The 18,166-nt window shown below is 43.4% G+C and overlaps 1 protein-coding gene across 1 annotated transcript in view; it reads left to right on the forward strand.

Moving 5' to 3' along the window:
• ntng2b (netrin g2b) overlaps nt 1-18,166 on the forward strand; it is a 68,813-nt gene that overhangs the window by 31,934 nt on the left and 18,713 nt on the right. Inside the window, exons 4-5 of the mRNA XM_028601460.1 lie at nt 2,464-2,636; nt 10,080-10,109. Of these exons, the coding sequence (XP_028457261.1) occupies nt 2,464-2,636; nt 10,080-10,109 (203 nt within the window). The remainder of the gene's footprint in view (nt 1-2,463; nt 2,637-10,079; nt 10,110-18,166) is intronic.

An 18,166-nucleotide genomic window follows, 5' to 3' on the forward strand; every position in this document is an offset into this window, starting at 1 on the left:
CCTGTAACATTTTATCAAGATGAACTTCTAGATCCAGACTCATCTACTCATGCAGGCTTTAACCTAAACTTTGTCAATTGTCCAGATAATTGACAAGAGAGAGGCCATGTCCCCTAGTACGCTGCAGCCATTAGGCCTGCAAGATACAAACTGCACAGCAGCATACCTAGAAATTCACTCTGTTCTTCAGTATTGATTTTAAACTACAGCTTCTAGATCCTGCACTCAGTAGTGCTTCCACTTTTAAGATGAGACGGACAAGATGCATCACCGTAGACGCAGGAGATGAAAAGCGGTGATATGTTCGTCGCTGTCACTCACTCAATCCAGGCATTAGTCACCGTGCCTCTGCTTCTCTGATCTGTTGTCTGTCATCGCAGCTCTGAGACAAATGCATCACAATCACACAAAGCAGAAACGCACACACACAGACACGCACACCTGTCTCATTTCACACATACACACTCACTCTCTCTCCATTTTCTCCATGAAAAAGAGATGTTCAATTTCCCTCTTTGCTAAGTGGACAGCTCGTGTCCTTCAGAAAGCATGCAGGAAACAAGGCCTTGTCTAAGGATGGATTCTCCCTGGCACATCCTGTCAGCTCGTCCAGGTGATAAGAGAGAAACGTGGGTAATTTATAGGACTGCAAGCTAAGATGTGATGCGATACACAACTCACCATGATCCACTGTCTCCATTTCTTTTCCTGCAAAGCTTACTGTGTGGTTTTAAGTTTCACTCATCGTTATTCTGAACGCAAAGTTATGTCATGAAACTAGGATCGAGGTTGGGCATAAACCACACCAAAAAAATCTGATGAGAAAGTGCAGATTATTGCGAGGAAGGAAGATTGAAGCAGATATCTCACGAGAATACAGGGGCCATTCTTTGAATATTTGATGCAGACGGATAGCTGTTCACTCCAGTGGAACAAACTGGATTGGAGTCCAGTCGCTCATCTGGAAAAGGCTGTAATTTAAAGTTGTTGCTTCCGAATGTCCTTAAGATCCTCATTTCCTCCCCAGCAGAACTTCAACCTCTGGATCAGCCCACCTGCCCTCTGCTGAGGTGGCATTGTGCACATGTGTGCACGCACGCACACACACACACACACACACACAAAAACTGTAAACATGTGGCTCCCAAATGACAGTCTTGGACAAAGAGTGGGTAATAGATTACGAACAATCTTGGACCTACAATATTTTGCATTCATTTAATTTTTTTGTTTGCAGTTTAACATCCCACTGTATGTTTTTCAATTACAATTATTTAGAAAGAGGAAAAGCAACAGGCAATATTTACATCTATTTTCTGTATGACAGTCACCATCATTACAGTAAAACTATATATATATATATATATATATATATATATATATATTGGTTATAACGATCATTAAAAAAAATCTTTCAAATTAAATCATGTAATAACATTTAGCTAGGGATGCAACTAATTATTATTTTCATGATCAATTAATCTGCTGACAATTCTATTAATTACTCCATAGTTTCTCCTATAAATTGTCAGAAAATGGTGAAGTGCCCAATATAAATAATTTATAAGAGCTCAAAGCGACATCTATGAATTTCTTGTTTTGTTGGTCAGAAAATCCTTTCACATTTGAGAAGCTGGTCCCAGAGAATATTTGGTGTTGTTGGTTGAATAATGATAATATATGTTAATCGAATCTATTAATAGTTTTTGCTCTACGTTCAGTCAGTCAGGACCTTTGCCTTACTGCAGGACTTTTTACATCTAAAAACAGTCATGTTTGATGCTTTACTCAGTTAGGGTGTAGAAACACTAGCAAAGCTGCTGGTGAAATAAAATGACAGAATCAGATGGACTGCCAACTGTACAAACTGCACTAGCAAACATCAACATAGAAATGGGTGCTGTAGATTTGCCAGAGACTTCTGAGAGAAAACTGAATTTAAGACTGAAAAAATAACACTTAACAACTCTGATAGTTTTCTTTAAATAAATGTATTTTTAGCCAATTAATGTTGATGGCATTGCAAATTCATATTTCTAAGTGTGTTTCAACTCTCTGCTTTCTGCAACATTTTACTGATGCATGTATAGGTGTATACACCCATAACACCACACATACGGTACACACACACACACAAACACACTTTTTTTTTTTTTTTTGTCAGGTGTACAGTTTCACAATAATTTACAGTGTCTGCTCAGTAAACAAATTACATACAACCTTACGTACCTTAATCCTACAATCTTAATCTTGTTTTACATGAATTACTGTAATGCAATTCACCCACAATCGATTTTTGTTCCGTCTCTGCATCACACCTTTAACACTCAATGCTCTTTTCCCCCTCCTTGGTGTAAAAATCCTACAATATCTAACATCATTAACACTTACAACTAGTGTGTGATTAAAACTTTCACTTTCTGCCTTGTCACCTCACTTGTGTTTTCTCCTTTCTTTTAAAAGGTGTAAATGTAACCTCCATGCCTCCCAGTGCCTGCTGCAGGATGGGAACCTCCAGTGTCAGTGTGAACACAACACCACTGGCCAGGACTGCCAGCGGTGCAGGAAGGGCTTCAAAGCCAAGTCCTGGAAGGCTGGTTCCTACCTGCCAGCACCCAATGGAACCCCCAACACCTGTACGTACCTAAAACATGTTTATCTACCTACTGTGTTGATCCAACTCATCAATCTGACACAGTTAGATAAAATATTTCTGACTCTTTACATACACCTTAGCTAAGGATGTTTGTCAGCTTGCTTTACTGTATAATGCATGGATACAACTATTCATTCATCTAAGTTACTGCAGACATATGGAGCTAAATCAGGGCCAAATGTTTTGTTCATTTGAAAAAAATATATATAGTTGAAAAAATAAAGCTTGAAATTGAAAATTTAAGTTTTGGTCAAAACTTGGAAAAAATAAAACCATGTATTCAAACTTAAAATAAGTGTACCAATTTTTCTTTCAGTTTGAATAAAATATAGATTAAATTCTGGAATTATTTTGAATAAATTATAAATTATAAATTTTCATTTTTCACTTTTATATTTGTTTTCAGTTCCACATTTCATGTTTTCAGATTCAAAACTTATTTTTTTTACGCCTTCAAATCTTTTTTTCGGTTTCAAATCTTTATTTTTTCGTTTTCAGATCTGTTTTTCACTTTCAGATAATTATGAGTGACAGCCTAACAAAGAAGGCAGTCTTCTGCCTTCTTTGATAGACTGTCACTCATAATGCCACGCCCCTCTTAGTTGAAGCCACGCCCCCACACGCCAAATCAGGTCCAAAAGTCTCAAACCGAAAAAAAATTATCTGAAAGTGAAAAACAGATCTGAAACCGGAAAAAAAAATTGGTACACTTATTTTTAGTTTGAATACATGGTTTTATTTTTTCCAAGTTCTGACCAAAACTTAAATTTTTAATTTCAAGCTTTATTTTTTCAACTATATATATTTTTTTCAAATGAACAAAACATTTGGCCCCGATTTAGCTCCATACAGACAGGGGTTGTGTCCGGGAAGGGTCCAAGACAGTGCTGCAGATTTAGGATGATTTATTCTGCATTTAAAAGAAAAGTTATTTAAGATGAGAAGATTGATTTCACTCTCAGGTCTGTATGGTAAATAAGAAGCTACAGTGAGCAGCTGATTAGCTTAGCTTAACACAAAGACTGGAAAGAGGAGGAAACAACTAGCCTGCTTCTGTTGAAAAGATAACAAAGGTGACCGGGTTAGCTCAGTGGGTAGAGCAGGCTAGGGCTGGGCGATAGGGAGAAAATCAGATATCACGATATTCTTGACCAAATACCTCGATATCGATATTGCGGCGATATTCTAGGGTTGACAATTGGTGCTTTGACAAAATATCTTCACACTTAGATTTTATATAAATAATCATCAGTAATGTGGACATAATGTCTACGATGGGAAAAGGCAAATAATAGAACCGCTAGAACAGTCTGGTAAGTTCAGAAAAGTACATCACTTTACTGTAATGCAGCCTTTAAAACCAGAAAAGACAACACTTCTGTCATATTACGATATCCAAAATCTAAGACGATATCTAGTCTCATATCACGATATCGATATAATATCGAAATATTGCCCAGTCCTAGCGCAGGCGCACATATACTGAGAGGTTTATGCCTCTACGCAGAGGTCCAGGTTAGAATCCGATTAAACGAATGAGATAAACATAAATGTGTGAGCTTTAGAGGTACTGGTAGGCAGATTTTGTTACTGTGGGGCAGAGCCAGGCTAGCTGTTTCCCTTTGTTTTCAGTCTTTATGCTAAGCTAAGCTAACCGGCTGCTCGCTGTAGCTTCTTATTTACCATACAAACATGAGAGTGATATCAACCTTCTTATCTGACTTTCGGTAAGAAAGCGAAAAACCTTTTCCACTGAAGTGAGATGAAAACTATGCCAATGAGAGCGCATAGAATGAACCAAAACTAAACAAAAGTAAAACCAAAAAAATTAGCTGAAAAATGCCAAACACATAACGGAGTTGATGGGAACTGCAGATTCTGGAGATAATTCTCTGTGTTCGTACACGTGGTCACTTTATCCATTGTTAATGTAAAAAATATTGATTAGTGCAGATTTAAGCTTGCTGGTCGCCCCATTAACAGCTGATGTTGCTGTCTTAGCCCAACTAATTTGATGTTACCTTAGTGCTCCATAAGATGCACCGCTAATGTTAAGCTAGTTTCGTGTCCCATTAGCTGATAGTAGGTCACTGATATGTCCAGCACAGAACACAGTAAACTAGCGTCCTTTCCCTGTTAGCTAATGTGGAAATTTGACAGAGTAGCCAATGGAAACTTTTACAGTGACAATAATATTTCTTTAATTGTTCATATTCTGCTTATTCTCTTTTGTTCTCCTATTTTAAACTCATTTTTGCTAATTTAATAATACCCGGTTCTCCTGCGGCATCAGTGCAAATAATGTCAGTCTTTCTAATCAGAGTTGATGGATTATGACAAAATATTTTATCTTTCAAAACTAATAGACATGCAGTTATTTTAAACTACATTCTCCAGCACTCTTGATTGATGGGTGTATAAGTTGTCATCCCTCTGAGGTCCTGAATGAAAAGCAGGATCAAGGGAACATGTTGAAAAGAAAGGAGAGGTTGAGAGAAGACAATGGAGACACTGAGTTCTCCGAGTTGTCGTCACCTCAGTGCAGAGAGCAGATCACAGCTGTAACAACGTGGGAGTGCGTGGGGGAAAATCCTCTTGGAGAGTGTACCCAGCTACAGTAGCTAGCTATGATAAAATAATAATCTAGGGCAGCCCCTCCCTAGTTTTCTCCTTTCAAACAAACATAGATACACTCACATCACGTACAGAGAGAAACAGGCAGATACACACTCACATACACCTGTACCTGCGCGCACACACTGCAGAGAATGGCTCGATTGTCAGCACTTTTTTTTAACCATGTTATTGTTTCCAACCCAGTCCTAATGGTACTGACACACACCTTCAGAGTCCATCACCACCCTTTTAAACCCCCGAATCCCATTAGCGGAATTTAAAAATTCAAATGTTTGCAACTTGCTCGGTTGAAATGCTAACAAGATGGCCATGGCTCACGAAACTGTTTGGTCTCTACAGATTGCATTATGCACGCCAAGCTAAGCTAACTTTAACTACAACTTTGAAAAACATGAGAAAAAAAAAAAAGGCATAAAGTTTTGATTAAATCATTGCAAAGTGGTAGCACTCTCTGAAAACATACATATAGGATGAGGACCTCCGAATGTGAGGATTTGAGGAAGAGTAACAGGATAAATTAGGGAGGATGGAGGAGGCGGTGCAGACCCAGTAATTACTCGAGGACATTGGCCCTCATTTATCAACCTATCGTAGAAACCAGCGCAGATATGAGTGCAGATATCATCTTACGACAGGCTTCACGTGTGATTCATCAAACGTTCGTATCACACCAATCCGAGCGTAAGAACGGTTGTACATTGATAAATGCAGCGGCTGGAAACAATCGTAATTAAAATGTCACGCCCCAATATATTCACGGATTAGAGGCCTCGCCCCTACAATTTACGAATTTATGGCGAGACGTAATCCGGCTGAAAAGCAGCACTTTTCAGAGGTGGAGATTGAAACCCTGATATCTCTGGTTCATTTGCACTAACGTGTGTACATTTTGGCAGCCTGAAAACTGGTATTAAAGGCTGTAGAAAGAATGCGGGATGAAAGAGATCACTGATGCGGTCAACAGTGTTGCCGTAGTAAATCGGACCCCAGCTGATGTTTAGCCTATTTAATTTATACATCCTTGAACCATCACCTTATCGTGGTGGAGAGGTTTGTGTGTCTCTGTGAACCTGAGGGCTGTGTTGTCTGGAGCTTTGTGCTCCTGGTAGGGTCTCCCAAGGCAAAGTGGTCTCAGGTGAGGGGCCAGACAAAGAATGGTTCAAAAACCCCAATGAAGAAGCAAGGTAGAGATGGAGTGACCCTGCCCGGAGGAAGCCCGGGGCCCCGCCTGGAGCCAGGCCCAGACGGCGGGCTCGCCGGGCGAGCGCCTGGTGGCGGGTTTGCCACGGAGCCCGGCCGGGCACAGCCCGAACAAGCTACGTGGCTCCCATCTCTCCAGCCCATGGGCCCACCACCTGTGGGAGGAACCGTTGGGGTCGGGTGCGATGCCACATGGGTGGCAGTGAAGGTCAGGGGCCTCGACGGACCAGACCCGGGCGGCAGACGCTGGCTCTGGGGACGTGGAACGTCACCTCTCTGTGGGGAAGGAGCCGGAACTGGTGCGGGAGGTGGAGCGCTACCGGTTAGATCTGGTGGGGCTTACCTCACGCACAGTCTCGGTTCTGGAACCATACTCCTGGATAGGGGTTGGACTCTTTTCTTCTCGGAGTTGCCCAGGGTGTGAGGCGCCGGGCGGGTGTGGGGATACTCACAAGCCCCGGCTGAGCGCCGCTGTGTTGGAGTTTACCCGTGGACGAGAGGGTCGCCTCCCCACGCCTGCGGGTTGTGGGGGAAAACTCTGACTGTTGTTTGTGCATATGCACCAAACAGGAGTTCGGAGTATTCGGCCTTCTTGGAGACCTTGACTGGAGTCCTGCATGGGGCTCCAGTGGGGACTCCATTGTTCTGCTGGGGACTTCAACGCACACGTGGGCAATGATGGAGACACCTGAGAGGCGTGATTGGGAGGAACGGCCTCCCTGATCTAAACCAGAGTGGTTGTTTGTTGTTGGACTTCTGTGCTAGTCATGGATTGTCTATAACGAACACCATGTTCGAACATAGGGATGCTCATAAGTGTACCTGGTACCAGAGCACCCTAGGCCGAAGGTCAATGATCGATTTCATAATCGTTTCATCTGATCTGAGGCCGTATGTTTTGGACACTCGGGTGAAGAGAGGGGCAGAGCTGTCAACCGATCACCATCTGGTGGTGAGTTGGGTCAGGGGTGGGGAAGACTCTGGACAGACCTGGTAAGCCCAAACGTGTAGTGCGGGTAAATTGGGAACGTCTGGAGGAGGCCCCTGTCCGACAGACTTTCAACTCACACCGGGCGGAGCTTTTCGTGCATCCCTGTGGAGGCTGGGGGCATTGAACCCGAGTGGACAATGTTCAAAGTTTCCATTGCTGAAGCTGCGGCGAGGAGCTGTGGTCTTAGGATCTTAGGTGCCTCAAGGGGCGGTAACCCACGAACACCGTGGTGGACACCAGTGGTCAGGGAAGCCGTCCGACTGAAGAAGGAGTCCTTCCGGGATATGTTATCTCGGAGGACTCCGGAGGCAGTTGCAGGGTACCGAAGGGGCCGAAGGGCTGCAGCCTCTGCCGTGAAAGAGGCAAAGCAGCGGGTGTGGGAGAAGTTTGGAGAAGACATGGAGAAGGACTTTCGGTCGGCACCAAAGTGTTTCTGGAAAACTGTTCGCCACCTCAGGAGGGGAAGCGGGGAACCATCCAAGCTGTGTACAGTAAGGATGGGACACTGTTGACCTCCACTGAGGAGGTAATAGGGCGGTGGAGGGAGCACTTTGAGGAACTCCTGAATCCGACTAATACGCCCTCTATGTTAGAGGCAGAGCTGGAGGATAACGGGGGATTGTCGTCGATTTCCCAGGCGGAAGTCACTGATGTAGTCAAACAACTACACAGTGGCAAAGCCCCGGGGATTGATGAGATCCGTCCAGAAATGCTCAAGGCTCTGGGTGTGGAGGGGCTGTCCTGGTTGACACGCCTCTTCAACATTGCGTGGAAGTCTGGGACGGTGCCAAAGGAGTGGCAGACTGGGGTGGTGGTTCCTCTTTAAAAAAGGGGGACCAGAGGGTGTGTGCCAATTATAGGGGTATCACACTTCTCAGCCTCCCTGGTAAAGTCTACTCCAAGGTGCTGGAAAGGAGGGTTCGGCCGATAGTCGAACCTCGGGTTGAGGAGGAACAATGCGGATTCCGTCCTGGTCGTGGAACAACGGACCAGCTCTTCACTCGCAAGGATCCTGGAGGGAGCCTGGGAGTATGCCCAACCGGGTCTACATGTGTTTTGTGGATTTGGAGAAGGCGTATGACCGGGTCCCCCGGGAGATACTGTGGGAGGTGCTGCGGGAGTATGGGGTGAGGGGGTCTCTACCAGGGCCATCCAATCTCTGTATGACCAAAGTGAGAGCTGTGTCCGGGTTCTCGGTAGTAAGTCGGACTCGTTTCAGGTGAGGGTTGGCCTCCGCCAGGGCTGCGCTTTGTCACCAATCCTGTTTGTAATATTTATGGACAGGATATCGAGGCGTAGTCGGGGTGGGGAGGGGTTGCAGTTTGGTGGGCTGGGGATCTCATCGCTGCTCTTTGCAGATGATGTGGTCCTGATGGCATCATCGGCCTGCGACCTTCAGCACTCACTGGATCGGGTTCGCAACCCGAGTGTGAAGCGGTTGGGATGAGGATCAGCACCTCTAAATCGGAGGCCATGGTTCTCAGCAGGAAACCGATGGAATGCCTTCTCCAGGTAGGGAATGAGTCCTTACCCCAAGTGAAGGAGTTCAAGTACCTTGGGGTTTTGTTCGCGAGTGAGGGGACAATGGAGCGGGAGATTGGTCGGAGAATCGGGCGCAGCGGGTGCGGTATTGCATTCAATCTATCGCACCGTTGTGACGAAAAGAGAGCTGAGCCAGAAGGCAAAGCTCTCGATCTACCGGTCAGTTTTCGTTCCTACCCTCACCTATGGTCATGAAGGCTGGGTCATGACCGAAAGAACGAGATCCAGGGTACAAGCGGCGAAATGGGTTTCCTCAGGAGGGTGGCTGGCGTCTCCCTTAGAGATAGGGTGAGAAGCTCAGTCATCCGTGAGGAGCTCGGAGAGAGCCGCTGCTCCTTTGCGTCGAAAGGAGCCAGTTGAGGTGGTTCGGGCATCTGGTAAGGATGCCCCCTGGGCGCCTCCCTAGGGAGGTGTTCCAGGCACGTCCAGCTGGGAGGAGGCCTCGGGGAAGACCCAGGACTAGGTGGAGGGATTATATCTCCAACCTGGCCTGGGAACGCCTCGGGATCCCCCAGTCGGAGCTGGTTAATGTTGCTCGGGAAAGGGAAGTTTGGGGTCCCCTGCTGGAGCTGCTCCCCCCGCGACCCGACACCGGATAAGCGGACGAAGATGGATGGATGGATGGATGGATCCTTGACACATTTTCTATAGCCCTAATATTAATATACAGGCTTCTATTGCAATCTCTTAGGCCTACATGTAGGTGTAGCCTACTTATTTAAATCAACACCCAGTAGCGGAGTTTATGCAGTCTTTTATTTTACTCGTTTTCTTTTCTTGAGTCAGAACGAGGCAACAGCTGAGGGACAGCGCGTGTCCTCCTAGTAATCGGCGTACGCCTGTCCTACGCCTGTTTTTGGTCGTACGCACGTTTCATAAATGAGGGCCAGTGAGAAGTGGTCTACAACAAACCCTTATTTTGCAGAACAGCTCTTACGCATGCTCTCTCTGCCACCTGAGTCTGATGAACGAGGCAGAGTCAAGTCTTTAGGCAAATTGAATGCATAAATAAACAAGTTCTCATCTCCTCTCCCTTTTCTTATTCTCTTTCAGGTACAATTGCTGGCTCCCCCTCCGGTTCTAGTAAGTAATAATGCAAAGCAAAGCCGAGGAGGTGATATTCCACCCCCCTCTCTCTCTCTCTCTTCCTGTATTGTCTTTCCCCCTTTTTGTTGCATTGTTGTTGAAATGTACGTTTTAACCCATATAGCACGCTTTCTGCACGTCTCCTAAACTCTCCCTCTCTCCTGTGATGTTCAGCTGGCTCTCTAGTCAGTCGTTTCTCTTCTCCTGCGTCTCCTCTCTCAGTGCTGCAGCTTGGGCCCTGCATGCTTCATTATTAATAGGCCTCTCTGTCGCCATGTCCTTTCATCACAGCACATCTCCCTAACCTGCGCAGGAGGAATTCTTCCACAGTTCTGCTTTTCTTATTTAGACTAAAGAGTGCTGTGGAGAGAGCAAAGAGAGCTGAGAGAGAAAAGCGACCGAGAGAGAAATAGGAGAAGGATGTGGGCATATGTTAGTGTGTTGTAATGCAGTGTGATTCCGGGTGAGGAGCTTGGGATGGCAGGAATAAAAGGGAATTTGATTAGGGATTCTCTCTGCGGAAAGGCTCTCAGCCTCCGAGCTGTTAGACAGAAACGATCGGCAAAGTGGCAACATCAACCCTGACAGCACTGGGCTGTTCTCCACATGGCCGGACAGTATAAGGCTGATGCATGGATAGACTGAGCAATTGGACTGCACTGCAGAAGTCTGCTTTAAAAAGGTCTCCCCTCACAATTAGATAGAAAATAATGGGTATGATTTGTCAAAGAGGAGAATGATATCTGCTAATGGGCTGATAATGAGTTTAGTGGTTCAGTTTCAGGTTCACACAGATTTAGTTTCTGCTTGTTATTTGACATGTGTACCTGTGTTGCTGAATATCCACAACATCCACTTCATTTAAGACATTTACTGGTCCTGGAGCTGAAGCTGAGACACAGGGTGAAGCTGAAGCTGAGGGTGAAGCTGAAGGTGGAACACAGGGTGAACCTGAAGGTGAAGGTGGACCCAAGGGCAAAGCTGAGAGCACAGTAACCATTTCAGAAGCTGAAAGGTCTTCGGCTATTACCCATGAGCCCTTTGGAGCCCCTTGTGCAGGTGTGGTTAAGTACATCAGCCATAGCCAGAGAGTATTTGACAGTTGCAGTTACTTTGTAGATAAACATATTGCAGACTGCACACGCTGCAGAAATCTTCATGTTATCTAATCTTCATGGAAGTCTTATTTACTGAAAACATCTGCCATTGCAGTTACATAATTTCAATCGGAGTCTCAATTGATTTCATGAAATTTCTAGAATAAGGTGTCCTTTTCACCTTTTTCTGTCTTCCTTCAAGTTGTTGTGGGAAACGCGCGTGTTCGCTTTCCATCAAATATGAAGCTACAGCCAGCAAAAGTTTAGTTTAGCACAAAAATTTGATAATTTCTATTTGATGGACAGATATGAAAGTGGCACCAATCCTCTCTGGTACCATCTATCACTCTGCCAGAAAGCGAATAAGCGGATCATTTCCTAAAATGTCAAACTATTCCTTTAAACAAGTTGATTTCTATATTAAAACAGGTTGAAATAATCTAACTAGATGGGCAGATATTTTCCTAAGAAACAACAGGACTCAATAACTATCTGTTCATTTCTTAGGCAGATTTGTTTTTGCAGAGTTAGGCCAGCTACACACTGGATGCGTGGCGTGAGCGTGGCGTTTCTGTTGCGTGTCGACTGTGTGACGTGTTCTGTCTTTGATCACCAGAAACATGTATGATGCGGCGTTGCTGCTGCTAGCCTTGTCTGTACACATGTATCCCATTGATAAACTGCACTCAAGCAGTAGTATAATTCATGTTAAACCTAAATATATACTAATTTGATTACAAAGTACAAAGACAACATCGGCAGTATTGACGGCAAAATAGGCTACAGAATATTTCCTTCTGTATTGACAAGTGCAATATTATAAAATAGATTTTTTTAAATAACATTTAGCATTTATGTCAAAACCACACTTTCAAACATCAAAATATCATTTATTAAATGTATTTGTGTCAAAATGACATATAAACATCTTTTCCTATTCTATTTTGAATGGAAATGCTTCCAATACGCCTGCATGTCGCGTGAAAAATAGGCGTCTGTCCTATTTCTAGCTTGCACGCATTTTCGGCGAGGCTCAAGCCGCACCTGAGACGTGCATGTCACGCAGGCAGTGTGCAAGCTCTAACCTGTTAACATGGGAGCCAAAATATAAACGGACACGCCACGCAGCTGACACGCTCACGCCACGCATCCAGTGTGTAGCCGGCCTTAAAGATAATATGATCCAACTTGACCACCTCACATCAAATGCTGCTCGCAGGTGAATGCATACGTAATAATAATAATAATAATAATAATAATAATAATCCAATTATATATATTAAAACAAAGCAAATGTCCGTTCCTGTGGTTGTGCTTGAATGCTGACAAGCAGTATGTTTGTGTCTGTATATATATCATACATAATTCATCCCGCAATTTACTGGAGGTCTTAGGCTGTACATCAGCTGTTTCCCTGGTCGTATCTCTGGCGTTGATGCCAGCCCTGGGTTGTCCTGTCCTGAGAGCGAGAGCGTCACACTGTATGGACATTTAGACTTTATTTGTTCTGACTGAGTGATTTTAAGCAACCCAGAATGGATGCGAACAGATTCTGTCAGCTGCACGAATGTACAGTAAAGTGGACCTCGAAGCCCTGCTCGCCCTCAAGCTAAATTTAAACCTGTCATCTTGGTAGGCAGCGGACCTCTCATGTTCCACCAGAAAAGCACTTAGGATGTGGGAGTAGCTGGGATTTCGGCACTGCTGCAATGTCGTCAGAGTTTCTTCTTCTTTTTTTGTCTGAAGGAAATCCATTAAGAACGTTTGTTGAACAGCACAGCACTTTTGTTGTTTGGCTGACGTCAGTAGGGAAGTCAACAAATTCACTGATTAGCTGTGATTTAGGAGGGGCTGACAGAAGCTTTAATGTTGTACACAGAGCTCACTTTGTAAGCTATTTCAAACTTGCTGTGAAGGACACAGAACGTCAAATGTAGATGCTTGTTTTTACATCTAAAGTCATAATGTGATCATTTGAACTATTCTTTACCTCCATGACAGGGCTGCAATTAATGGTTATTTTCATTGTCAATTAATCAGACTATTTTGTGAAAATAGTGAAAAATGGCCATTATAATTAAAACCATAACACTTTAAAACCATAAGATATCCAATCAACTAAGAAAACCAGAAATAAAAATTAAAAAAAAATTTGAGGAGCTGAAACCAATTTTGTCATACAAAAATGCATGATTTATTTTCTGTTAATCAACAAATGAATTAAATAATCATTGCAGCTTTAATCAGTGTCATATGAAGTTATTTAAGAGTGTCAGATATAAGCTGTACTGGGAAAAAACTATTAACTACATTAAATTCATAAAAGCACTGCCTTATGAATTACAAATGCACAAAATACAAACAATGAATTAATGTAATTTGAAACATGAAATAAAAAAAACTTCTGGGACACCAGAAAGGAAGATCATACCATTGTAGAGTATTCCTTCTGCCTTTTGTGTGTGTGTGGGGTTATGGCAGGCATATGGTGCAGTTCAGTCAAACCCATAAATCATCTTCATCCCCTTTTTTTCCTCCCAGGGATCTGGGGTCCTAGGTTCCACTCTCACAGCGCCACACACACACACACACACACACACACACACTTATTGTATCATGTGGCTGAAGGTCCTGTGACATTAAAAACTAGATCACATAACATAGTTATCTTGAATAATAACTATAATCTCTGGCTCTTCACGGCATTTATATATGAATTCAAAGCTTGTAGGTTATTTTTGTCGGTACGCAAAAGCAAATGCATTATGCCTTATACATACACTCACATTACAGCAGGACTTATGGGTTGGACAACATGTCATAGTAGTTGCACCCTTTGTCATGTCCCTGTCCCAGTTACTGAGCATGCTCAGATGAGGATTAGCAATCTATTGGCAAGAGAGTCTGATCCACAGAGCCAGCAGCCCATTGGTCAGCTGGCTGATGGGCGTTTGGCGAAGGGGGAGGGAAGGTCAGACAAACCAAATCCTAAAACCCAGTCATACTACAGTATCGAGCCATCTTTTTAAATCAGATCCCAGGGCTGCAGAAGAGTCTGAATACAGAACAAGTAGTATGCAGAAAGACAAGTCTATGCAACCTCACATGTACTACACTAGATCAACCACAATCCTAACTGTGCACCATCCTCCTCTCACTCCCATCTAATGAAATCCTTGCATTTTTATAAAGATTGAACTTGCCCTTAGACTGAGAGAGATTGGATCATGTCTGGAAAATCATGTGACATATTAATAGCATCCATGCTGTCACTCAGTCCACCACCATTAGGTGTTCTGGCAAAACGTTAACTGGTCCAGAATCACAATGGCTTCATTAGGGTGGAGCTAAATCAATGTCTAGCACACCGATAATAAATTATAATAATGCTTAGACTGACAGGTGGCATTAATCATTATTGTTATCATTTCTCAGGCTACATTAATACAAGTGACAAATGATCTCATTATATGCAAATGCATTTGTGTGGAATACACCTAAAAATGAGTCTAAGCAGGGAGTGTGTGTGTGTGTGTGTGTTGTCGGACAGTAAGTAAGTCCATCTGTACAAACAGGCACATGTCACAGGATTATGTAATGAATCAGTTTAGATTGTTGATGCATTGTATGAGAGACTGATGGCGCTGTTGCATGGCGAAAAATGACACTAGGACCTTGCCTTTTTTTGTCCTTTTACTTTTTGGGGTTGGAAAGTCATATTTCAACTCTCTAAAGCCTCACCATTCTGATCTAAGTGTAGGTGGGCACTTGCAAACTAGTTGGTATGAGACTTTTGTGTAACATAATTTACTCATGATTGCAGAGTGAGTATACTTGAATGGAGAGCTATACGAGTATGATGGTTAAAAGTTATGTAAACTCCTGCTTTTATTGATGATATAGAGCTTATAAATCCCCTGCAAGCCGAAGATTAGAGCCTGCAAGATCCCTCTATCCTGTGCATAGTTGATGGCACTTTCTCCATCTCTGCTTTCCAGGGGTCTCATTTATAAAAAAAAAAAAAACATATACTTTACTATGGAGGTGGACAACCCGCGGTCCTCCAGGAAATAGAATGATTTTAACACATTTTTTTAACATACCGGTAGTCCTTTTGAGTTTTAGGACACTTCAAAGTTTGTCAAAAAAGTGTCATAAAACCGCCAGTGTGTTACAAGGCAGCTCTCATGTATTTGGTCTTGTTCACATAATAAAACACACAACACACAATTAGACATCAGATCAAAAATCTTTATTATAAATTACTATCGGACCAATTAAAATGTCAACATTCTCTGTACAACTTACATAGTGTTAATGATGTATTACACAGGGTTGTGTGCAGCGCATGAAAAAATCTCACAAACAGTTCTACAGCAAAAAATCTGAATGTCTGCATCACCCAAGTGTGCCATTTTCTCTCGTTAACTAACCATTGAATAAAACTGTGGCCACCTAACCATTTTAGATTCACAATAGTGGAAAATAGTGTGATGTTGGCCAAGACATCAGGACAGATTAAACAGAGAAAATTATAACAGTAGTTTTTTTATATTCAGATTATGTTGTAAGCACATCATACCATGGTAGATTGAGTAATAAATCCATTGCTGTTGTGAACATTTCCATTATTTGCCATCTCTCAGATTTAGAGATAAAAAAAAAAAACTGAGTGTTGACAAACACTGTATGAATTGATTTTACAACCACATTAACAATAGTCACACTTTTAACAGTCACTGTGTTTTGCAAAAAAAACAACAACAATATTTTCCAGCACTGAAAGGGTTGTGGAACAGCTTTAGAGTTTAGCCTATCTCAGCAGTGTGAAATCACACTTTGTGTTCTCACTTCTGTGTGTGTGTGTGTGTGTGTGTGTGTGTGTGTGTGTGTGTGTGTGTGTGTGTGTGTGTGTGTACACATTTGAAGAGAAAAAAAGGAAAGCAAGGCTTTCTTTGGATAGACAATCTGAGGCTGCATCTCTTGTGCTAATGCATTAGCCTGCTCATTCCTCATTGCATTTAAATTCTCTGTCCCTCATGCAACTGATGCACTGAACAGACACAAGAGCTCCACCAGCAGAAGCCAGAGTTACAGACAGCTCAACCCCACTAACAGACAACGTGTTACACACCAGGCCTTTGTCTGAGCCTCCACTGGTACCCATGGGAGAATCTGACACACTTCTCGTTACAGCAGCGGTTCACCCTCCTTCAGCATCCGCTGCGTCAGAGGAGTACCGAGTGTCCCTGACACCAGAGGAGTTCACACCTTTAGAGACAATCCCTGAACATTCACATCTGTCTCACCTAGCCCCAAAAGAGTCCACACATCATTCAGGTGTTGATCATCATCATCACCATCAACAACCACTGACAATACAGTCTGTCCTGACTCATCTTCACCATCATACAAGCCTGCACGAAACTGAGGAAAAACACTCAGAGCCGAGGCATAGTGAGCGAGGAGGTAAGGCACACCCATAGCTCTAGATGACAGTAGATATAGAGTAGTGGCTGCCAGAAAATAGAACAATCTAATTTAGAATCAGGAGATCATTTTCATTTCCAGCCAGCGTGAGGGTTTTTATTGTGTGGAACTTTTCTAAAATGGACAGTTTTCAGGAGGTGAATGTGACTAAACGTGCTCGTATACACAAGCTTTAATAATCTTATGTTGTTCAGCATGATATCACATGTCAGAGAAGCTTATTCAATTTAGGTAGTGGCAGTGAAATCTAGTTAATGTGGGTGAGTGAGCGAGAGGCAGTAGGAGCACTGGCAGTGGTAGGTTTGTGAAACATCTGGGTTCAGTTGATATTGTCTTTGCCTCATTCAGAGACACTGAGAGGATTGTGGAGCATCAGCCACAAGATCGGAGTGACGGGAAGATATGAAAAATTAACAGGAGAGGCAGAATCAGGACTAAGACCAAAACGCCCTTCTTAACATTAACCCCGATTTACTGAGGTAGATTACAAAATACTAAGTCATGGAGGAGCATTAATATATGAAGTGGCAAGATATAAATAAAACAATCATGTGGTCTTTGAGGTCCCTTCTGTCTGTCAGTGTAGCGCAAGCAGGAACACTGAATGCTCTGCCTGCCAGTGTCTGATGTCAGACGGTTCGGCTGGGCTGATTGAGATTAATGCCAAGAACAGTTTGAATCACTCCTACCCCCAAGGCAGCATGGGTTACTGAGATTAAATGCATTTATGCTCACTGCTGTGCTACATCAGCCTTTTGAAACAACTGTTATTCCGACTCCTGCTTTCCCCACCAGAGGTTTTTATTCAGTGTGTACGCACGTGTGTGTGCCTGCAGCCGTGACGGATGTGTGAGAGAGTAGGTCCAGTGGGGCCAGAGTCGGACATGAGAAGAGGTAGTCAGGGGTTACTTTGATGAGATGTAATGATGGCATGATGCCAGTTGTGTGAAATGGTCCAGGGTGCTGTGAGAACAGCTGCTGGCGCCCTGTCTCACTGGAGCCCCAGGGAGGGGGAGGGATGAAGGCGAGCGAGTGGGCGGGAGATAGCCCGAAGGGGGAAGCTCCGCAGGGGAGCAGAATGCTTGCAGAATGCCCCACTCTGAAGAAGAACTGGAGATGTACATCGCCTGTACAAAAACACCTCAAGGGGAAACCCAGATGGATGCATGAAGCATTGTATTCTCTAGTGGTCTGGTGATCATTAGTCCCTCAATGACGTGCATGGTGCGTTTGCTTCATGTGATTGGTTATTTGTATTTTGAGTCCTAATCACCTCTGTGAGCAGGACTGTGGTGTTTTGATTTATTGAATTGTGTCTGTGTTGCAGTACATGGAAACATTAAAAAAGAAGAGGAGGCTTGATCCATAAACTCAACTTCTTTCATTTGTAGCCCTAACAACTTTGAATCGATAGGATCTTGGAATGGCATAAAGCCCTCTGGGAAAGTGGAAAATACAGAGAAAAAA

This window comes from Perca flavescens, chromosome 16, assembly GCF_004354835.1.
Source record: "Perca flavescens isolate YP-PL-M2 chromosome 16, PFLA_1.0, whole genome shotgun sequence".
NCBI classification, from domain to species: Eukaryota; Metazoa; Chordata; class Actinopteri; order Perciformes; family Percidae; genus Perca; species Perca flavescens.